Raw genomic sequence first — 22,397 nt, 5'->3', positions numbered from 1 at the left:
TATAATGAACACCTCCTTAAGTTGATCTAATTTTATAGAGCCTTGGGTTTTTTTAGACCTAATTTTCTATAGCCTTTTCCCCCATATGTTGACCACCTCCCTGTGTTGACCAATCCCTCCAGTCCCTTGGGTTGTCAACTTAAAGAGGTTCTACTGTACTGTACTGTATAATGCCGTTGTACAAATCGATGGTAAGGCCACACCTGGAGTATTGTGTCAAGTTCTGGTTGCCACATCTTAAAAAAGACAAAATGGAAAAGGTGCAAAAGAGAGTGACTAAGATGATTACTGGGCTTGGGCACTTTCCTTATGAGGAACTGTTATGGCGTTTGGGCCTCTTCAGCCTAGAAGAGAGATGCCTGAGGGGGGACATGATTGAGACATGCAAAATTATGCATGGGAAGGATAAGGTGGATAGAGAGATTCTCTTCACACTCTCACATAACACCAGAACCAGGGGACATTCACTAAAATTGAGTGTTGGGAGGGTTAGGACAGAAAAAAGAAAATATTTCTTTACTCAGCGTGTAGTCCGTCTGTGGAACTCCTTGCCACAGGATGTTGTGATGGCATCTGGCCTAGATGCCTTTAAAAGGGGATTGGACAAATTTCTGAAGGAAAAATCCATTATGGGTGGATTTTTCCACCCATTTCTGAAGGAAAATTTCTGAAGGAAAAATCCATTATGCCATGATGTGCATGCGCAACCTCCTGATTTTAGAAATGGGCGATGTCAGAATGCCAGATGCAAGGGAGGGCACCAGAATGCAGGTCTCTTGTTATCTGGTGTGCTCCCTGGGGCATTTGGTGGACCGCTGTGAGATACAGGAAGCTGGACTAGATGGGCCTATGGCCTGATCCAGTGGGGCTGTTCTTATGTTTCTTATGTAGGGTGACACTAAGTACTGGAAAAGAGAGATAGGAAATTAGGTATAGCATCCTCTACATTAGACAACTCTTCTTCTAGCAGAGAGTAAGGAAATAATAATACATGATATACAAGTTACAGGTTCAGCTAGTGACACATTTAACCATTTAAGAAGCAGATAGTTTCTTTCCTACCTCAGTAGACCTTATTATATGCCTCTTTCCTCTTGGCGCTTCAAAAAAGAATTGCTCTTTGGCACCAGAATTGACCTGCAATAGCTTCCCTTGATCATAAAGAAAAAGTTTAATTAGGAGGTGCTTCAATTGTTTTTTCTCTCTTTCTTAATAGTATTAAGTAGTACTATACTATACTATATTACTACTTAATAGACTATTAAATAAAGAGCTGTTAAGACAAAGATTTCCTTTTGAAAAAAAATAGAAAGTATAGCTACGCAGCACTTAGGAAGAGAAATACAGTCTTTACTATCCTCCCTCCCCTGAACAATATATATTCTATTGAGGATGAAGACAGATGGAACATTCCTTTAGCAGGGGGGCATTATAGAAGTGCCTTTGCTACATTGTCCAAAGGCACCAATTCCTCTTCAGGGCTTTGCAGATCTTTACAGCAAGAGCAAGAAAATTCTTCTGCAGCAGAAGAACATGGTATTGGTTGACTGCTCCCTGAGAAGACACCAACTAGCCTCCTCCGCAGATTTAGAGAACTTTTATAATCGAAAAAATTATTGACAAAGGCATGAGTGCTAATGCAGTGCCTTCAAATAATGAAATGCTTAAATTACAAATGTGCAAGCATTAAGCATAAAAGGAGGGGGGGGCAAACATTTTGCTAATGACTGAGCCAAAATTTGATTCCCTGACAGGAACATCTGCTGTTTCAGTCACAAAGCTGATCTTGCCCAAGGACAGAGGGTTTTTTAAAAAAATATTAAGTGTCTTCATCCTTATTGAGGGAAGACTAAAGCTCCAATCATGATTTATAATTGAATTAGAACACGATCCAGAGAGCTCTTTGGGACTTGCGCCGGCTTGGGACTGTTGCAAACATGCCATGAGGTACATCTGCAATGACTCAGGCTGCACTGGCAGAAGGACGCACGGTGGCCTGCTCCCACCGGATCTGGAAGGGATCTGTGCCAGCCTGGGGAGGTCGGTGTAGGGGGTTGGGGAGGGCAGGCAGAATGGGGGCAGTGGGGCTTTAGGAGGGGGGTGGGCCAGTGGGTAGACCGGGACCAGGGGGGTGGAGCCAGACTCTGGCACTTAGACTGGATCCTAACCCCCCCCCTCCTGAGAAGCCCAGCATTATACCAGGCTGCTTGGATCTGCCCCAACAATTTTGCTGAGTAGCCCCACAAAGGTAAATCCCCTTACTCCAAGTTGCGCAGGATCCACCTTTAACGCTGTGTGGGATACAGCGCAGGTTAGAATTGTGCTGCCCATTATTTATGCAATTTATATTCCACCTTTCTACCCAAAACTGGGCACTGAGGATTATTGGTTGCTAAGCATTGCATGATTATCCCATTGCAGCCTTCAGTATATAATGAGCTCAAGTATACAAAGCTAAGCTGCATTTTTCAGTGAGAAAGATTTGTGCATGAACCTAGCTCTTCCATTAATATTAAACAGTCAGGAGGTTCCATATCTGAATCTCAACTCTGCCACAAACCTACTAGGTGGTCTTAGAAAAGTCACTCCCACTCATCCTCAACCCCCTCCCCGCCCGGTTGAGTCTGCAATATGGGGACATCAACGTTTACTTATCTCATAGGATAGAACAAGATACATGTGAAGCACTCTGCCCACTCAAAATGGCTACACAAATGCTTATTATTCATGTTATAAAACAACTACTATAATTATAATATACTGGGGCAAAAGTATCACATGCTGTCTAAGAGTGATATCACAAGGGATCCTGATGAAGCCACTTGTGCAAGCCTTAAAACAGACATTTATCTAGGCAAGTCTTTTACTTCTTTGTTTTGAAATGCAACAGATGTGCTTACACAAGCATTGCTCGAGCCAGAAAACATCTGTTTACATTTTGGCTCTGGACTCCTTAGCCTGCAGAGGAGCTATTTGTCATCTGACAGCTAATTTTGAGTAGTTTAGTTAGTTAGTTAACCTTTATTGGCATTATAAATATTACAGCAGACAACTGACAACAAAGTGGAACAATACAACCGTTATCCACTAGACTAGTTCAGGAAAACTAAATAGAGAAAAAAGAAATAGGGTCTAGAAAGAAAAGGAGCCAGAAGGGACAACCTTATCCTTTCAGTAAAACAGGTATTAGATAGCGAAAGGTGACTACAAAAATTTTAAAGAAGATTTTATAGAACTAAAGTCCGGCGTTTTTTGTAATATATAGGCCAGGAAACTAGCCACTGAATACGTCAAGGGAGCAATAGAGTCTTCCAACAACTGGGGAAGGGGTGATACCTGAGGGGGGAAATTAGAAATCCAGGATTCTAAATAAATCCTACGATGGGAGTCATGAGAGGGACAAAAAAGCAAAATATGTAAAAGAGTATCCGGGGTCTCCCCACAGAATAAACATAATCGTTTCTCGCGAGGAACTCGCATGAAACGACCATAATGAACAGCTGAGGGAAATATGTTGAGTCTAGCGAGCATGAAGGCTCTCTTCAGTCTAGGATTAGTGAGGTGAAAAAAATAGTTTGAAGTGGCAACAACAAGTTGAGGAAAAAGACCTAGGGAAAGGGGGGAACAGGTCAAATTAAGAGAATTTTTTAAAGTATTGAATTCAGCTAGGAAAAGGTGGTCTTTGATAATTTTATAAGCTTGAGATAAATTTAGATCAGCAAGTAATTCTACTGATAGGTTAATGGAGTGGAGTTTAGTTTCCACTATTTTAAACCAAATAAAGATATACGTGTCACTCATTAATTCTGTAATTAAAGAGTCAGGGGAAGGAGATAAATGAATCCTTAACCAAAACTTAAAGGTAAAAAGCCAGGCTAATTTTGAGTATTCAGATAACTTGATCTGTGCTCCTAATTTTTTAGGTTATGTGCAGATGAGAGCTTTTCACTGCCTTGACAGAGATATTCTAGTCTAGAGCTATGGTAGTCCATGCATAAATGAGGGCCCAATCCTAACTAACTTTCCAGTGCCAATGTAGCTGTGCCAGTGAGGTGTGTGCTTCGTTCTCTGGTGGTGGTGGGCAGTCACGGAGGCCTACTCAAGGTAAGGGAATTTTGGTTCCCTTACCTTGGGGCTGTAATGGCACTGGAAAATTGGATAGGATTGGGCCCTGGACTCTTTTCCCCCCTCCTTTCTCCTGTCTTGTTATGTTCACTGATCAAAACTGCGTTCATATATTTTGAAGTGCTTCAAAAACTTGCAAACCTTGTTTGGCTCAACCACACTATCATGGGTATGCAGGGTTTTTTACCTCTTGAATCCCAATCAATGTGTGTGATATAACTGGATGCTCCTTTGCAAATGCCAACTCTTTTGCTGGTAAGAACATTATAAATATCTACGAAATTGTCATGGGAAGCCACGGCCAAGTATTTTCCTGAATCTATAAAAGAAAGATACTCAAGTAAACAATGTTTGACATGACATTTGCCATGTTTTTCTTTTTGCATGTGTTGTAGATGCATGGGGAGAGCTAGTACTCAGTTATGAAATCAAACCTGAATTAGTCAAAGTTTGCAACATGAAAAAGAAAGCAAAAGGAATGAAGTTAAGAAGAACTCGACTAGATCAAACCAAAGGTATATCTTTTACTTTGGCATCTAGCTTGCCATTGTGGCAATTCAGATACCTCTGGGAAGCAGGATAAGAAAATAACAGCTCTCTCTTTCTGTTGCTCCTCAATAACTGGTAGTGGCATACTTTCTCTGAATTTGGAGGCTTCGCATAGCCGTTATGGCTACTGTCCTTAGGAATTCCTTCCTTCCTTAGGAATTTTTTTAATGGCCTGTTAAAGGTATCTAAGGGTCCAACTGTATGTAATTTGCGCTGCTGTTATTTCCTTTTATTTTTAAAATAGCATGCTGGGGATGTACAAAATGGGGGGGGGGGGTACGTGCAATGAGTTCACTCCTACCGTAGTTCTGCCCAGACAGTGCTGGATTAACCTAGTAGCTAAAGTAGCACATGCTATGGGCCCTGCATTTTCTAGTACCTTGCAGTAATGATTGCAAACTGGTCACATGGGCAGAATTTGGCAATCCTGTTGTTTAAATGTTGGAGGAGCTGCATGCTGCATGTATGTAATTATGGACATCATTAATAACAAGATATGAATAAATAATTTTGTTCAAATTTAACTTTACTGCAGGCACAATCCTATCATGCTTCAATGCCAGCGAAATGCATGATTCACTGGTGCTGGCTGTCGTAAAATGTGTCAGAAAGCACACTGCGATAGCAGAAGAGTTCAAGAACCCCTTTATAACATATGTTATGCAGTGGTTCTCAAATTTTTAGCACCAGGACCCACTTTTTAGAATGAAAATCTGTTGGGACCCACCAGAAATGATGTCATGGTCGGAAGTGACATAGACAGGGAAATTTTTAACAATCCTAGGTTGCAATCCTACCCACACTTACCCAGGAGTAAGTCCCATTCACTATCATTGTTAAAAGTACAGAGCTGTAACATTTCCCCAAATGCAGTCACATACAATGGTAGCATCAAGTCTGATATATTAAAAATAAAATATTGAAATGAATAGGGACCCATCTGGAATTGGCTTGCGACCCACCTAGTGTGTCCCAACCCACAGTTTGAGAAACACTGTGCTATAGGCCCAGCACTAGCTCAATCTGGTCCCAGTCCCCAATCGTGCACTATATATAGTGTAGAAGAAGCTTTCATTGGCTGACAATAGAAATTCTTTTCTCCTATAAATAGCATGCAGGGTGTGCACATGCACTGACAGGGGTCAATGTTATAAAGTCCCTACACTGCAGTTTCTTCCTGCTTTGCACCCCCCCACATGCTACTGAAAATAGAAAACGGGGAAAAAGTCAATTTATAAATTCCCTGTAACATGTGGTCTGCCCTTAAGCTAACAGCCATCACTGCATTTCACAGTAAAACATGTAAAACAAAGAACATCTCATGATAGCACAGCACCCTTCCAACCATGAAGTGGGACCAACCCACATACTTTCACTCTCTGCCCTCAGTCTAGCACCTATCAAACTGAGCTGCTGCTGGCAATGCCTGGAATAATATGAGCCATTACCAACACCAGAGATATAGGAAGGGAGAATGATGATTGGAGGGGTAGATGTGAAGATCAGAGGAATGGGATGTGACTTACGGTTATCCTAACTGCAACACTATTGGGGGATGTTTAAACTTCTTGTTCTGATTTTACATGTCATAAAAACATGCCATGTGACGGATTCCAAAATCTTTGCAATGGGAACTTTACAAACACATCAGAATTAAACAAAAATGAATCCCTTATGTAAAACCATTTCCAAATATTCAACCATCCTGGAGAATAATTGCCCAAGAGTAGTTCATTCCTTGGCATTCATTTTTAAGTCTTTCATTAAATATTTTTATTTCTTCTGTACCTCGAGAAAATTTGATATCAGAGATCATTTCCTTTCTGTGATGGAAAGATAGCATATCTTCAACAGTATCTGCATTCACTACTAGAAAACTCCCATCATTCAGCCCTACAGCCAAGGCTTTCCCATCAGGGGAGAAGGCACAGCATCGTCCACCTAGAAAACATATTCAGAAAGTTTCTGTTTAGAACCTAGATGCCAGGGAAGGCAACTATCAAAGCAGATGAAGCGTTCCTTTCAAATAAAAGCCTCACAATTAATTATTCCTTTGTCCAAAAGGCTGAAAACCCTTTTCTTTACAACCAATGCCATAACGCAAGTAGGCAAGTGTTCAAGTTACATAGAAATCTCTCTACAGCTGGATGGTCAAGAAAAAAAAAATGAGGGAAGAAATTGTTGGTTCTGAGCAAAGGCAATTAGGAGGGTGATGAGTCACTGGTTAGTAGTCCATAGGAATTATGGGGAAAATAGCTCCATTCTCACTTTTGTAAAAAATGCTTTTAATGTCCATGAACAAATCATTGGTTTTAAATAAGCAGTCTGATTCATATGAATCCCATGTGGTCATATATGACTGGTGAGGTGCACTTGATTTGCTAGGTCACACACTGTGCTGGCCTGCTATCAACATGAAATACAGAAAGTATAGTTAAAAGGCATTACGTTAACAGCACATACAGATGAGAGTCACCTTTCTTGAGCTTTCTCACAGCCAGCATACGGTGTTGAGAGGAAAGTTCCCAGATCCTTAGCGTTTTATCGTCACTCACTGTTGCACAGATAGGCAAGAGAGGATGAGCGGACAAACCCCAGACCTCCCCTTCCATATGTCCCTGTTCATGTGGAAAAGAGAGGGTTAAGAGCAAAAAAGTGTGTTCCAGTACCAAAAGCTCTTTCTACAGGATTCTTTACTCTTTCTTTTCTATTTAACTAAATATTCCGCAATAGGGCCTCCATTACTCCTATTCTCCACTTTTCCCACATGAGCACTTTCAAATCTCTTTTTAAGTGTCATAATTGCACAGAGTAATTGGTATTGTGTTCAGACATGGTCCCCGTCTATGCAAAGGAAAACAGAGGGGACAAAGCATTTGGTGTGGAGGAGCTTCTCCCCCCGACTTGTATCCTAAAGCGTTCCCTGTATTTGATGGGCATGAACAGAACCACCTTTGCTGTTGGGATTTCATCCTCTTTGATTTGTAGGTTTTGTAAACAAAAAGAGTTATAAGCATTATTCAATTCTTTAAATAAACTCTCTGCTGAAGGAATCTCACTGTAAAGAAGCAGAGAGGGATGGACAAATGGAAATTAATTAGCAAATCAAATCAAGATGACATAAAAGCAAGCAAAAGTAGAAATATTTGGTATTCTGCACCTATTTCATGCATATTTTGGTGGGCTAAGACAAGTCATAGTACCTGCACAAGCAGAGTCATGGGGCCACTTTTATCAATTTCAAGAATCTCTCCATTTTTTGTTCCCACTAGTATATGTCCATGTCCTAATGTGATGGCACGGATGGAGGGGTTATCTTCCAACAGCAACCCTGGAAGATTAGGGGGGAAAACCCACACATCTTCATTTGAATTTCTTGACTTTAAACCAAAGAAAAGCCTCCTCACACACTACAATTTACAATGATTCATAGATCACTTCATGTCAAAACACGCTTTAGATGCATGTGTGAACCTTGCAGTTTGGGAGGTCTTTTTTTTTGGGGGGGGGGGGAAGAATAAATTATGCAGGCAAGCACAAAGTGGATCAGAACTGCGGATGGGGCAAAGTGTTATGGCCTCCCTACAACCCTGCCACACTTTTACAATGCAATTTATGAACCCCTGAGAGGGCTATTTAAAAACAGAAAAAAATAAGAAAGCAAAACTGCAGAGCCAACAAATGCATTTGAAGTAAATTGAGTCTTATTGTGCAAAGCTTTTTAAAATGAACCATGAATTAATGTAAATTCTAGGAAAGAGAGTATTACTCTTCTGTAACTGATAAATGAGAAAGAGGACAGTTTTGTACACATGGCTAACATCCCACAACCATGAGTTTTCCTCTATGCATGGTGCCCTCCATCACTGAGAGGCAAAAATGAAAGAAGGCTGCAGCATGTTGAAGTATCTTATTGTGGTAGTAATGCACTTCACACATATGTCTCGGAGAGTAACATGCAGAAAGGAAAGTAGAATGGGGCTAAACATACATGCAAAGCCATCTTGACAAATGAAAACTTCTACTTTCAAGAAATAGATCCAAATGTTATCTGAAAAGATGTTGTCGTTAAGGTGTGAAACATAACACAATAAACTGCAATCAGTATTAATGAATGAACATTCATTCTTATACATGACTTAATCTCTGAGGTTGGAACAAAATAAAATGGCAGCTGCCAGAAACAGCAATCCCATGTCTCTTCTTTCCCTCTCCCCTAAAGTCTAGTAGTATAAAAGATACAATGGGATACCATTGTGCTTCAAATTGCCCCATCCCCAAAAGTGGCAGCCTGCAAAGTAGAGGGAGACCAGGGATCCTAGGAGTTTGATGACATCACCTCAGGTTTTTTGTATGACTAGACATTGTTGAAGGAGAGAGGAGGAAATGTGGACCAGCTGATTTTGACAGCATCTCTAGTTTCAATGTGTCTCAGGGAAATAATCTCTCACACAATATAAAAGACTGAGCTGCTTAGTCATGTACGCATACTCCTGAAATGTGTTTAAAAGGTTGTTGGTATATAATCAGTGTTACAACGACTGGACAAACAAATGTACAAGGATTCACAGGGTTGTAAATGCCTTGCAGAATTGTTCACGTTCACATGAACTGCAATGTGGCTCTTTTGTCATGTACATGGACCTTGAGGTGAAACTGGACTACAAATTATCAGTGGAGACAGAGGACTGTTTCATATATTACATGGAAATATATGTCGTATATATTACAAGCTTGCTACTGAGTGTACCCATTATCTCAAAAGATGTGATGAAAATAAGAAAAGTCTTGCGGATCAGGCCAAGGTCTCATTTAGTCCAGCACCCTGTTGTCCACAGTGGGCCATAAGCAGCCTCTGGGGAAACCACAAGCAAGAAAGAAAGACACAATTCTTTTCCAGCATTGCTTCCATCAAATGTGTGTGGTCAAACAAGAACTGCTCTGATCACACAGAAATGGGTGTTTGGTCTAATTTAAAGAACACAGAGGTATAAGAGACGAGGGACAGGGGACACTTCGAGTGTCTTGGACACATGCAAGGACCTATAAGGTGAGGCAGTTGGAGGTACAGCAGGGCCAGAGAACTCCAAGGGAACTATTTGATCTGAAAGAATCTCAGCAACAACTGAGTTCTTTCCCAGTCTCCACCCCCATTGCTTCAGAGTGAGCCCATTTTTCTGGACCACAATTGGAAGAGATGAGTGAGGTTGCAAGACCTTCTTGGAAGTGACATGTCATCTATGAAATGCCCTCACAAGAGAAACCAGATAGGCTTTTTCCTTGCTGGCTTTCCTTGCTGACAATTGAAAACATTCCTGTTACAAAAAACCCTTAATTCAGTCCTGGCTTGGTTTTAGAAAGGTACCCAGTATGCTGTGCTTTAAAGTTATTTTTAGAGATGTAATTGTTTTTAATTTTGTATTATTTTTTATTTTATTACCTGCTTTGGTTGATATAAATCCAGAATACTACTGCTACTACTACTTTCAGCATAACAAAGAGCCGGAGGAATGTGAGGAACTAACTAAAGCTGATTTCCTAGGATTCTGGTATTTTACTAGGTGTTTGCAATACTGGAAGCATCCTTTCTCACTCTCTCTTCTAGCTCACAAAGAAACAATACCTTTAGAGCCAGGTGATAGCACTGCTCTTTTAATGGCATATGTCTTCAAGCACCTCTCAAATGTATCATCCCAAAGTGCCACTACACCGTCCTTCCCACCTGTCACAAAGCCCTGCAGAAAAACAAATTTAAAAAGCTTCTTAACACACTAGCATTAAAGAGCTAGTTGATAAAGAAAGGGTCGACCATATGTAACAGAATTACAGAGTACATTTTGTTCATCCACTACATACATTGCTGTACTATCTTACACACATGTGTTCCCACTATTATTTGATTCAACTTATAAATCCTGATGACTGTGAATACCTTTGATATACTAGCAGATTCACAATAATAAATGCTAAGCCAATCGTGTGCAGTAGAGTGGCTGTAAATGAGTAACAATTCACTGTTAGAAGGGTTCACCAAATGCCTGGGTCAAGATTATAGACATTCTCTTCTATCAGATGCAAATCCAGAAGTGACACGGAGGGTAGCTAAATTTTTAGCCACTACAGTTAACATCAGGAGGAAGAGAGTGGATTGTGATCTGCTAGGCTGTTCATAGAGGAACATTCATATTTTGGACACGTTTTTATCTCAATATGGATTAGAAGGCTCTCAGAAGTACCTTTTTATCAGTAGTTACTGTACTTGGATTAATCCATGGCAATTAGATTAGACTGACAGCCCAGTCCTGAGCTGCACAGGGCACGCGGCTGAAGTGGCGTCAAGAACGGCTGCCACCGCATCCTGCGCACCTCAGCCTGCAATGGGTGGCGCCGGGAGAAGGGGACTTTTGTCCCCTTCCCCTGGGTAATGGAAGCAGCCCCGCAATGGGGCTACTCACTTTAACGCCAACCAAAAGGTCAGCGGTAAAGTAAAGGCATTCGTGTAGGGCGCCGAGCCCGACATGAATGATCAGGATCTGGTGGAGCTGAGCTCCACCACATCCACCTCCTGCCTCCCCGCTCCCTCTCCCGGCACGAATCCTGCCCACCCTCTTTCCGCCCTCCCCACACATCCCCCCTCCCCGGAACGCCTCCCCCCTGCCCCCTCCCCATCCCTGCTTACCATGCCACAGCTCGGAGGTCCATGAGACTGCCAAGCAGCGGAGGACTGGCACCTGCCCAGCGCCGGGCTAGCACAAGCACTGGCCCAGTGGTAAACCTCACAGATGTGCCTTACGGCACGTTTGTGACAGTGCACTCCAGTGGAAAGCCAGAGCGCCAAGCTCAGGATTGGGCTCTTAGTCTTATTTATTTTTAGTACATTATGTTGACAAGGGCCTATGTTAGGATGCTGTGATGGGTTGTATGTATGCTCAGTTGTATATTATGAACGTATTGACATTTTTATGCTGGTCGGTGACCGTAATAAAACTGAACTGAACAGGTAACAACATGTCATGACCTTGGCTAACAAAACAATAAGTAAGGAGGAGTGATAAAACAACCTGGCCAGACATGTTCTAATTCATATCCCAGATTCATTTGGTAAAGGGCTTCCATGACTTTAATAACTGCCTAGAAAGGAGAATTTGACCAGGTGCAGCTTCTCCTGTCATCGTTGTAGTAATGAGAAAAGCTGCATCTGCTGGAACTTTCTATCTTGTGCAACTGTCTACTCACCTTCTTTCCTATGTTCCATCAGAACTCTAAGATTTACTGGTAAAATCCTCGTCTGTGCTGTGGTTGAGGCATATTTATGAACATCTGTGTAAAACACTACCATCAGACAGAAAGATGTTCACTGGAGCAAAGCAGCTTGGGCCAAAGAGAATAGCAGGGACTATGTAAGGTCAAAACTGGAGGGTATTAAGGAGGGATCACCCCAGCTTTCTTTAACTGACTAACATCTATCCATGACAACACCTCTTCCAGCTGTAATTAAAACCCAAGAGTTCTGTCCAATAAGCCCGTGCAATTTTCAAACATGCTTTTCTGTCACACCCCCTTTTAAATTGTCAGGCCTTGAAAAGCAGAGATGCTACAATGCACATACTCTATATTCCCATTTTCAGGTCACAAAGGGATAAATTTCCACAGTACAGTATACTGCAGGCCTGATAATGCTGAAGAATGGTCATATGTTCGCCAGCGCTAAGGACATAAACCTCACAAATCATTTAAGTAGTCAAAGAATGTCTTGGAGAAAGACTGGTACGTGTGAGTTCCAATGGCACTGGGGAGAGGAAGTGAGTGGTGGGAGCCACATTTATATTGTTAGGAGACAGGAATCCAAAGCCTTTAAGCAACAACCACACAGTGGACCAGTTGGCAACAACCACACAGTGGACCAGTTACAATCCATTGGGTAAAGTTTTATCTATAAGTAGAATTATAGCCCTCTCTGCAAAACCAATTCAAACCATGAGAAAATACTATTGTCCCGCTCATCAAAAATCTGGCAGAGATCTGGAGACAGAAAAAGAAATCAGGAAGAGAACGAACACAGAATGAAAATAATAGGTGACTAAAATAATCAATTCTCAAATTTTGACTCAGTAAATAGAAATTCAGGAAGTGACAAAGAGAAAAGGTTCAACAAATGATTGCACCATATCTTAAAAATTATTGGGAACTGATGAACGTACAGAAATGCACAAAGAAAAAGTGGTGGGTTAGATATTAGATGGGTAGAAAATCTATCCTATGCAGGAAGAGAATCTATAGCATACAGTGTTCTCCCCATGAAGAAAAATCATTGGAAGAACTGCAACCCCACACAGTTCCTATTCACGAGTAAAACTTAGCCTGTAACTACACGATTATGCAACTACACAATTGTTTTAATGTAGTTTTGTCCTTATCGACAAAGGAACTTGCAATGGCCATCAACTTGGATGTTTTTTTTTGTTTTGTTTTAAGGATTAGACAAATTCATGGAGACTGTTAGCCAACATTAGCTAAGAATGCAATCTCAGCATTTAGATGTGCCGCAAATTTGAGTTTGAAATGCTGGTGACAGTCTGTCTATCCTCAGTCTGTCCAGCTGGCACCTATTAAAATCAGGCTTCTTGGACCTCTGCTATGATTCAGCATGGTAATTCCCACATTTTTATGAAGAGTAGCCCTAGTGCCATCACACATTCCTTACTCATCTGCCTCAGACGTAGCTTAGCTAATAATTTCTGCTTAGTTAATCGTTATTAGAATATGTAGCTTATGTAGAATTATGTAGTTTAGCTAATAATTATTAGAATAATTTCTAATAATTTCCAATCTCAAAGATGCAAAGCTTGAAGCAATAGGTGTAGATGGGGTGGGCTGTGAAAAGAGATACGGCAATGGAATCCCCAAGCCAAAGAAGTAGTAAGTGACAGCATTAGATGTACCTTGTCTAAGGCATGCATGGCAAATACGGGCCCATCATGAGCTTTCACTGTCTTCAGTAACAAAATATCTTTCCAGATGTAAATATCTCCTGTTGCAGATCCAGAAAAAACCAGGTCTTCTATTCGCCCATAGGAAACACTCATCATGGTTTCTTGCTTCCCAATATTTCCAAAGATTCCACGTTTGGCAGTAAAGCCACCACCTGAAATGTGAAGACAGAGACATTATTTATTGCACTGCATTTATATACTGCCCTTTCTCCAAGAAGCTCAGGACAGTGCATATGGCTCCTTCCTCTCCTTGTATCCTTATAATAGCCCAGTAACATAGGTTAGGCTGAGAGATACGGACTACTCCAAGGCTACCCAGTGACCTGGAGAGGGGACCTGGGGACTCCCATATCTAAATCACGCACTTTAACCACTATGCAGTACTGACTGTATTAAGATGTTACTTTCAAGGAAGCATGTTTTATGGAGGAAGAAATTTCAAAACCCAGGGGTATGATGTTTAACCAACAATAATGTTTAAAACTATCTACAGGTCATCCCTGGTTATCCGCTAGGGTTCCATTCCAGAAACCCTAGTGGATTAAAAAAAAAATCTGTGGATAAAAAGTGGAAAAATAGTTTTAAAGACCCACTTCCAAGTTTCTTGCCTCTCCATTGCTCCTAATGGAATAAGGTCATGCCTTGGCATCCTCAGGGGTTTGATTCTGGGACTCCCTGCTGATATCATAAAATGTGTTAAATAACAGCAGTTTAAAAAAATTAAGAAATGCATCCCTTTACAATTGTGGTTTAAAAACAGCTTTTCTTACTGTTGTAGAGAGGCAGTCAGTAATTAGAAATGTAAAGGACCACCTACCATTGCCTGGCTCAGCTGAAGAACGGAATGATCGCTTTCATGACTGTCTCTCTACAGCAGTAAGAAAAGCAATTAACTGTGATTTTAAAGAGATGCATTTTTCCCCTTCTCCAGGGATCAGTACATTTCTTCTCATTTGCAATGGCCATTTGTGTTGAGTCTAATTTGTGTATAAAAAAACTGTATATAACAAGGTTGGACCTGTAAACAGGAATTTTTTTAAAAATGACTTAAACAAGCAAAAAGCTACAAAACAAAACACACACACACAGACTCTAGCAGCTCCCAAAAGAGCATTCAAGTGGTATTATAGATTCTACATTTTAAAATGACTTCATGCAGTGTGCTTTGAAAGATGGAAATGTGGAGAGTCATAATGTGGGACCCAGCACATCTAGAGATGTGCAGATCTAGAGATTAGCAGATTCCCAGCAGTGATTCCCACAAACATGGTTCTTTTAAAACTATACTAGAAACCTGATATTTGAGCGCACACTATGGGTCCAATCCTATCCAACTTTCCAGTGCCAGTGCAGCAACAATGCAGCCTAGAGGAAAGGGAACAAATGTTCTCTTACCTGGAGGAAACCTCCATGATCGCCCCCTCCCTGCAGGATGCAGCACATGCCTCGTTGGCATGGCTGCACTGGTGCTGGAAAATTGGATAGGATTTGGTCCTAGGTCTGTTGTTACTTACTGGACACAAGGATGGTAATGACAGCAGGTGGGGGCACAACAAAGCACAGCTGAGATGGGTAGCACTTAGAACAGCATGAAATGGACCTTAATGAGGAAATAATTTTAACACAATACAGTACCTGCTTGTTGCCAAAATTTGATGTGTTTCATTCCAACAGTCACCAATTTATCAGCTTGATGTGGGTTGCATTTCACTACAAATATCTTGTCTTTGTGACCCCTGTAACAAATTAAAAGATTAAAGAGCTGTATCTTCTTTGTACTGCTGGAGATTTTGGAGCACTGCATTGTGTCTGTGTGATAAATACCTGCAAATAAATACTACACTGAAGTTATTTTCAAATGATAGGAATGAAGAACCAACTAAGCTGCAATTTATGTTAAAAGTGTATCTGCAGTACCAAACTGTGCGGGGGGGGGGGGGGGAGCACACTATTTTTTATAATAAAATGGTTAATCCCACCTCCACCAGTGGGCCACACTCCTGATATGGATCAGGTCCTGAATGGTTGCTTTTTTGTGAAGAAAGAGGTGTGGTTAGCTTTAGGGACAGAAGAGATGTATACATGCTTGTTTTAATGTAAGCCATCCTGAGTTCCTGGGATGAAGGTTGGGATATAAATGCAATACAGGTGGAGCCTCAGTATCTGCAGATTTCTTTCTGTGGTCCCCTGGACCCACATTGAGCCAGACTTGGTCCAACCCAAAGTCTCCAAAGGAGACTGGAGCTATGTAATTATGCATGGGAAGGATAGAGTGGATAGAGAGATGCTCTTTACATTCTCACATAACACCAGAACCAGGTGACATCCACTAAAATTGAGTGTTGGGAGTTAGGACAGACAAAAGAAAATATTTCTTTACTCAGCTTGTGGTTGGTCTGTGGAACTCCTTGCCACAGGATGTGGTGATGGCATCTGGCCTGGATACCTTTAAAAGGGGATTGGACAAGTTTCTGGAGGAAAAATCCATTACAGGTTACAAGCCATGATGTGTATGTGCAACTTCCTGATTTTAGAAATGGGCTATGTCAGAATGCCAGATGCAAGGGAGGGCAGCAGGATGAGGTCTCTTGTTATCTGGTGTGCTCCCTGGGGCAGTTGGTGGGCCATTGTGAGATATAGGTAGCTGGATTAGATGGACCTATGGCCTGATCCAGTGGGGCTGTTCTTATGTTCTTATGCCTCCAGAGGGCTTTCTGAAGCCCACAAAGGCCATATGCTTCCACCCGCAGCCTCTGAGGGTTTCAGAATTGCTGTTTCAGGTCAAAAAATTTCACTTACGATTTCCCTTAGAAAACTGGAAGTGAATATTTTATACCTTTTTAAAGGTATTCTGAGGCCCAGGGACTTTAAGGGGCCAAACCACAGATTTGCTTCAGTTGTTGGTATCTGTAGGCGGTGTGTGTGTGTGTGTGTGTGTTTGTGTGTGTGTGTGAAGGTGGTCTGACAATGGTCCCCACGGATACTGAAGCCCCACCTGTAAATAAAATAAATTCTGACTGTATGAGATTTCATTTTGGTGTGATTAACAGCACAATCCTATGCATCTCTATCTAGAAGTAAGGTCTTACTATCAGGTAAATGTGCATAGTATTGCAGCTATATATACATTTTCTTATGTATAAGTGTCATATTGGTCTTATAATTTGACTTGCTTTTTGGTATTTTACTGAAATTTACTATGCTAGTTGGATTTGTAGTAACTGGAGAGAAGACTTAAAGCCAGTGCTGTTCTTCTTTTCCCAGGATCCACACCTATGCCATGGCCAAACTGGCAGACTCTGCTGTCACCATGACAACAAAACCAGGCAGACAGACTATCCTTTAAATCCTCCCTCTCTCGGAGAGCCAGGCTGGTGTAGTGGTTCCAGCATTGGGCTTAGACTACGAAGATCCAGGTTCAAATCCCTGTACAACTGCTGTGAGGACAAAAGGAGGGAAGGAATCATGTACATCACCCTAAGCTCCTTGGAGGAAGGGTGACAGAAACATATGAAAAACAAACAACCTAGTTACATGGCTAATTCCCACAGTTCTAATGCTATATAATGTGTAGGCCAAGGCCTAGGAGGACAAAGGAAAGTCTCTGATTTCAACCAATCATAGGTATATAAGGATTTAAATCTTAAAAGAGCGTTTATTAAAAGTACATGGTAAAGGGGATTTGGATAATGTAAGGAGAAAAGAATAACAAACAGGTTTGAGAAACAGCTTGGGGGTTGGCAGCACCCAGATCTGGATGTTAGCAAAAAACCAAGGAAGTGATTAAAAGCAAACTCGGAAGCAAATTAATTCTCTAATGCATCTAAGGTCGCAATCCTAGCCTGCGCTGGAACAGGCAAGCCAGGAGGCTTACGCTGTATCTAGCGCAGGATAGTAGCCATAAGCAGCTCAGCCAGAGCCAAGGGAAAACATTTCCCCTTACTTCTGGGGAAAGTAAGAAGTTACCCCTTACCACTTAATCCATATGGGATGGAGAAGAAATACCAACAATTTTCAGTCAATTTAAGACATAACATGGAAAAAAGGGAAAGAGGTCAAAATAATTCACAGCACTACCCTATAAAAGTCTTCTCAGAAGCAAGGTTCATTGAATTCAATGTCACTCCCAGGAAGGTTTGCACAGGACTGCAGCTAAAGAGATAAGCAAGCAAGGACTAAGATCTGTGATAGGTAATTGAAGGCCATTAGCAGGCAAATTAGAAGGACAAAAATTAAAGCAATAATTCAAAGAACAATTAAAGCAAGAGAAATAGCTCTCACGGCTATTTCTTCATTAATTCATGTTACACTTGTCTGGGTTTGAGTACTTGCCATGCTCAGTTTTAAATGACTGCAAAAGGACTGCTAGAAGATTTATAAGAAGTTAGCAAAATTGTAGCTGTTTTTTTGGGGGCGGGGGCACTGTTAATTTAAAACAATCAAATTTCTTAGAGCCCAAACCTAACCATGTAAGCTCCATAACAGTCAATGGTTCTTTCTCCTGGGTAAGTGAGGATAGGAATGCAGTTTAAGGGCCCAGTCCTGACCTGTGCTTGAATATGCAGGTCAACTAGCCTGCACCTTATCCAGTGCAGGTTAGGAGGTGTACCACTCAGAGTAAGGGGACTTATGTCTCCTTACTCCAAGTAATGTACGAGTCACCTCAATGGGACTACTTGGATCTGCACCAGTCCAAGTACCAGAGGCCAGTTCCACCCCTCTGCTGGGCCCTGACCACCCACCGCCTGCCCCAAAACGTCCCCATTCAACTCTTCCCCACTCTCCCAAACTCCCTACACTGGCTGCCCTCAGCATCCTTAACTTGTCAGGGCAGTGAAGTGTCTGGATGCAGCCTCCGCGGGCCAGCGTGCATCTTCATGCCAGCCCAGCTGACTCCTGAGGAGGCACAAACATGCCTTATGGCACATTGGCAACAATTCTGGGCGAGTGCAAGGGATTTGTGCCGGCCCATCAGAGGGTTGGGATTGCACCCTTGGTCACTTTTCTATCCCTGCAGTTCTTCAAGGAGCAAAGGGCCATTCTTTGCCCTGCCCCCTGCTTTAGCCTCAAAACAACCTGCTGTTTATTCAGTGAATGGGGATTTGAATCCAGTTCTTCTTACTCCTAGGTCAGTACTTTAACCAGTGCGATCAAAAGGCTTGAAAGGCATGGGTATCGGTAGGTATGGACAGAGTCACAAGGTAGAAGTGCTTCAGTTCCCATAATTTAAGCAGGCCACATAATTCAGCTTTTATTTTTGTTGCACAATTTTAGGTTATCCAGTTGGTACAGAATTTTAATGTTTTAAATCTTTTTAACACCAAGTACATTCAGTACTGTATACTATTAATTATTATTATTATTATTATACCGCCTTTCTGGTCATCAGATTACTCCTCTGACTTTATTCAAGGTGGTTCACATTGGCAGGCTATCTCTAAACACCTGAGGGGATTTTTACAATAACAGAAAGGTTCTATCTTTCAAGAACCACACAACATTTCAGATGGATCTTTCACGGTCTGGTATCACTTCTGGCCACCAGTTGCCTCCCAAGCTGGCTGACAAGCAGCTCCTTCATCTCTCACTTGAAGAGCAGCCAAGATGCTTCTTCGCTCACACCAAAGAGCAGGTGGAATAACTCAGCTCAGCTTGTCAGCTGCTTCAAGGTTTCACCATTCACGGAGCTGCAGGTGGCCTCGAACTGGGGACCTTCAGATGTTATCTTTGGGTTAAGGAGGCTCTGCCCTCTAGATCAGACCTCCTGCCTCCTAATTTACACTGTAATTTCACATAGCAACTGTTAATATGTATTTTTTAATCCTAATCCACTTGACAAGTTCAATGTTATTAATCCAACTGCTATACATTAACATCTTTTGTTTCCACGATACAGGGACTCCCACTGAGGACATAACTATACTAGGTAACTCAACACAACTTGGGACACACCAAATCAGAGCGGGGGGTGCAGGGAAGATTTAAAGTGGAAAAGTGTGGGCAGAAAAGGGATGCCCATGCTTCCCTACACTTGGTGGGGTTACTTCTGGTCATGGATCCCTACTGGGAGAAAAACAGATTTTTTAAAAAAAAAGGTTTTGGTGAGAGGGGAAAAATGAGCAATGAAAGGGTTCTCCTGGTCCACCTACTCATGCTTTAAAGTCCCTCAACTCCAGCTTTTGTGATTCAGAAGAGACAGGATTCTGACACATGTCAGAATCATGTATCTGCCACTTCTACAACTAGTATCTTTCTCATTTGGTCAATAAGATACTCAGGGTCCAATCCTATCCAACTTTCCAGCACTGATGCAGCAATACCAAGGGGTGTATACTGCATCTCGCAGTTGGGGGGGGGGCAGTCACAGAGGCCTCCTCAAGATAAGGGAACTTTTTTCTTTTACCTTGGGGATGCACTGTGGCTGTGTAATGGAAAGTTGGATAGGACTGGGCCCTGAAGTGCCTAAACAATTTGTTTTGTGGGTCACCAATGTACAGCAAATTTCAACTGTATGTAAGATTTCAGTTTAAGATTTTATATGAATCTGTGACCTGTGATTTCCCCAAACATTGCAGTGTGCAGTTTATTTACTTTTTAATTCCAATTTAGCAGCTGAAATGGTCACCAAGCAGACATTTGTCTAAATTTCTCACAAAAGCTTCGTAACCATTGCTTAGCAACTAAGTTCTAGGCAGCAAATGAAAGAAAAACATATCTTAAAAAATGTTAATTTGAATTTAGAATAGTGAAGATAAGGGGCATGACAAGTGGCTGGGCAGAAATAGCCACAGAGACTTGAAGATTTATTTATATCAAATGAAAATCCCACCACTGAAATTGCACAGTAGATGTACACTGAGAGGAAATTTCCATTCCAGCACTCTACCTTGCACAGCAGGAGGGTGAGTATTTGAATCAAATGCTTTTGACAATGTGGAATCAAAAGACGGAAGAATATAAGGCACTATTTCACCCTGACATGAAGATTTCAGTACATCAAGAAAAGCAAACCCACAAATGTCCTAATAAGACCAAGTCATATTACTATATGAAGTGTGTATGGTGGGGGATCATGATCACGATGAGATGCTTTTCCCAGTCTGTGCACCCAACTTTTACTTGTTGGTCAGAATGTATGTAAAGTGCATGAAGTACACCTTAGTATGTAAAGGTTAAAGTACATAGATGGATACTGCATGAGCAGTACTTTAGAAAAAACAAGCACGGTTCAGTTCACACTACAGAGGTGAAGGTCTCCTCCTCCGGATATAAACAAGGCTATGAAGTGTGCTGACCACAGAATTCCCAACTCTGTGCATGGGATGCTGTTCCAACCAATGCATAGAGACTGCATAGATGCTGTTCCGACACATTCTGACCAATGCATAGAGACTGGTTGTATGGGCAGAGGAGTAATTCCAATCCCCTTCATGGATAAAGAACAGTTGTACAAGGCATATTTTATTTTTCTTTTAACCCTAGAAATTGCATCCTTAAATTCTGACTGGCGGTATAAGTACAAGCATACAACTCAGGCTATAATGTCAATGAGAGAAGAGTCTTACCTGGTTGCTGCCATCTTTTCTCCTTTTTTCCAATCCCAGAGTACAATGGTATGATTATCATCTAACCCAATCGATGCCAAGCATTTCCCATCAGCTGTGCAGAAGCAATTTCCAACATCAAAGTTTAAAAAAAATGATTTAAAATGTAAGTTTGCATAACATGGAACATTTAATACAAATGTTATGTCTAGGTGTTCAAGGAGAATGAGAGAAGTAACCGTACCACTGTATTCTGCTTTTGACAGACTCCCACCTGGAATACTGTGTCCTGAGCACCACAGGGATATTGAATAGCTAGAGTTTATCACTGCTTGATACAACAGGCTTGCAAAGACAGGGAGAGGCTGGGATGTGTGTGCCTGTGCTTTCCACTAGCTTACTGAACTTGTAGGGGAGGAGTGTTGACTTATGAAGTAGCTACTGTGAATTAGATCGGCTGCTGCTGAGCGGATACGAATGCGGATATAATCTCCCATAAAACATGCCACACATCTGAAATACACAGCCCAGCTGGAATGAACCACTGATAATGGGATTTGGTCCCAAATAAGATATTTTCTGAGCTGCATTGGATGTAGCATAGGTCATGCGACCTTGCTGCGCCAGCGCAGCTTAAGATTGGGCTTTAAGAAGCTGCCTGAAAATTTCAAGCAAAGGCAACAGATAGCCTTTGCTTTCCTCTTCATCTTTAGCTAGCTCGCCATTAACCATCTGATTGTATTCACTGCCTGAGATGGCAAAATTGTGAATCACTTTCACCTATGGGTAGAGGTGTTTGAAAATGGTGTTATTTTACTCAGAAGTCAGCCTGTTGTGTTCAGTAAGGCTGAACCCTCTACCTATGGGTGAACTGGAGAGTTCTATTTGTGATTGTGAGTTCAGGGTATAATTCTGTCTCAGTGCTGCCTATAATAATAATAATAATAATAATAATAAACAACTTTATTTATATCCTGCCCTTCTCCCCAAAAGGGACCCAGGGCAGCTTACAACATGTTAAAAAGAGATTAAAAACATAATTTAACAGCAAATAAAAACATATTAAAACACATTAACAGATACCATAAAAACAGTAGTCAGATAAAAAGTCAGATAAAAAGAGCAAAACGCAGCAAATCATAGAGGAATCAGGCCTGTAAAAATACTAAAAGATACAGAAAAGATG

General features: G+C 41.4%; 1 protein-coding gene across 2 annotated transcripts in view; it reads right to left on the bottom strand.

Annotated features, from left to right (window-relative positions):
* EML6 (EMAP like 6) overlaps positions 1–22,397 on the bottom strand; it is a 184,535-nt gene that overhangs the window by 47,881 nt on the left and 114,257 nt on the right. For both annotated transcript variants that reach the window (XM_066611920.1, XM_066611921.1), the window contains exons 16-24: positions 21,233–21,326; positions 15,303–15,403; positions 13,617–13,819; positions 10,298–10,409; positions 7,878–8,005; positions 7,151–7,292; positions 6,463–6,615; positions 4,313–4,444; positions 1,063–1,151 (exon numbers count right to left, since the gene is read on the bottom strand). In XM_066611920.1, coding sequence (XP_066468017.1) covers positions 1,063–1,151; positions 4,313–4,444; positions 6,463–6,615; positions 7,151–7,292; positions 7,878–8,005; positions 10,298–10,409; positions 13,617–13,819; positions 15,303–15,403; positions 21,233–21,326 — 1,154 coding nt within the window. The remainder of the gene's footprint in view (positions 1–1,062; positions 1,152–4,312; positions 4,445–6,462; positions 6,616–7,150; positions 7,293–7,877; positions 8,006–10,297; positions 10,410–13,616; positions 13,820–15,302; positions 15,404–21,232; positions 21,327–22,397) is intronic.

Source organism: Tiliqua scincoides, chromosome 1 (genome assembly GCF_035046505.1).
Source record: "Tiliqua scincoides isolate rTilSci1 chromosome 1, rTilSci1.hap2, whole genome shotgun sequence".
NCBI lineage: Eukaryota > Metazoa > Chordata > Lepidosauria > Squamata > Scincidae > Tiliqua > Tiliqua scincoides.
Note: the sequence above shows the minus strand (reverse complement) of the source record. Positions and strands in the feature narration are given on the sequence as shown.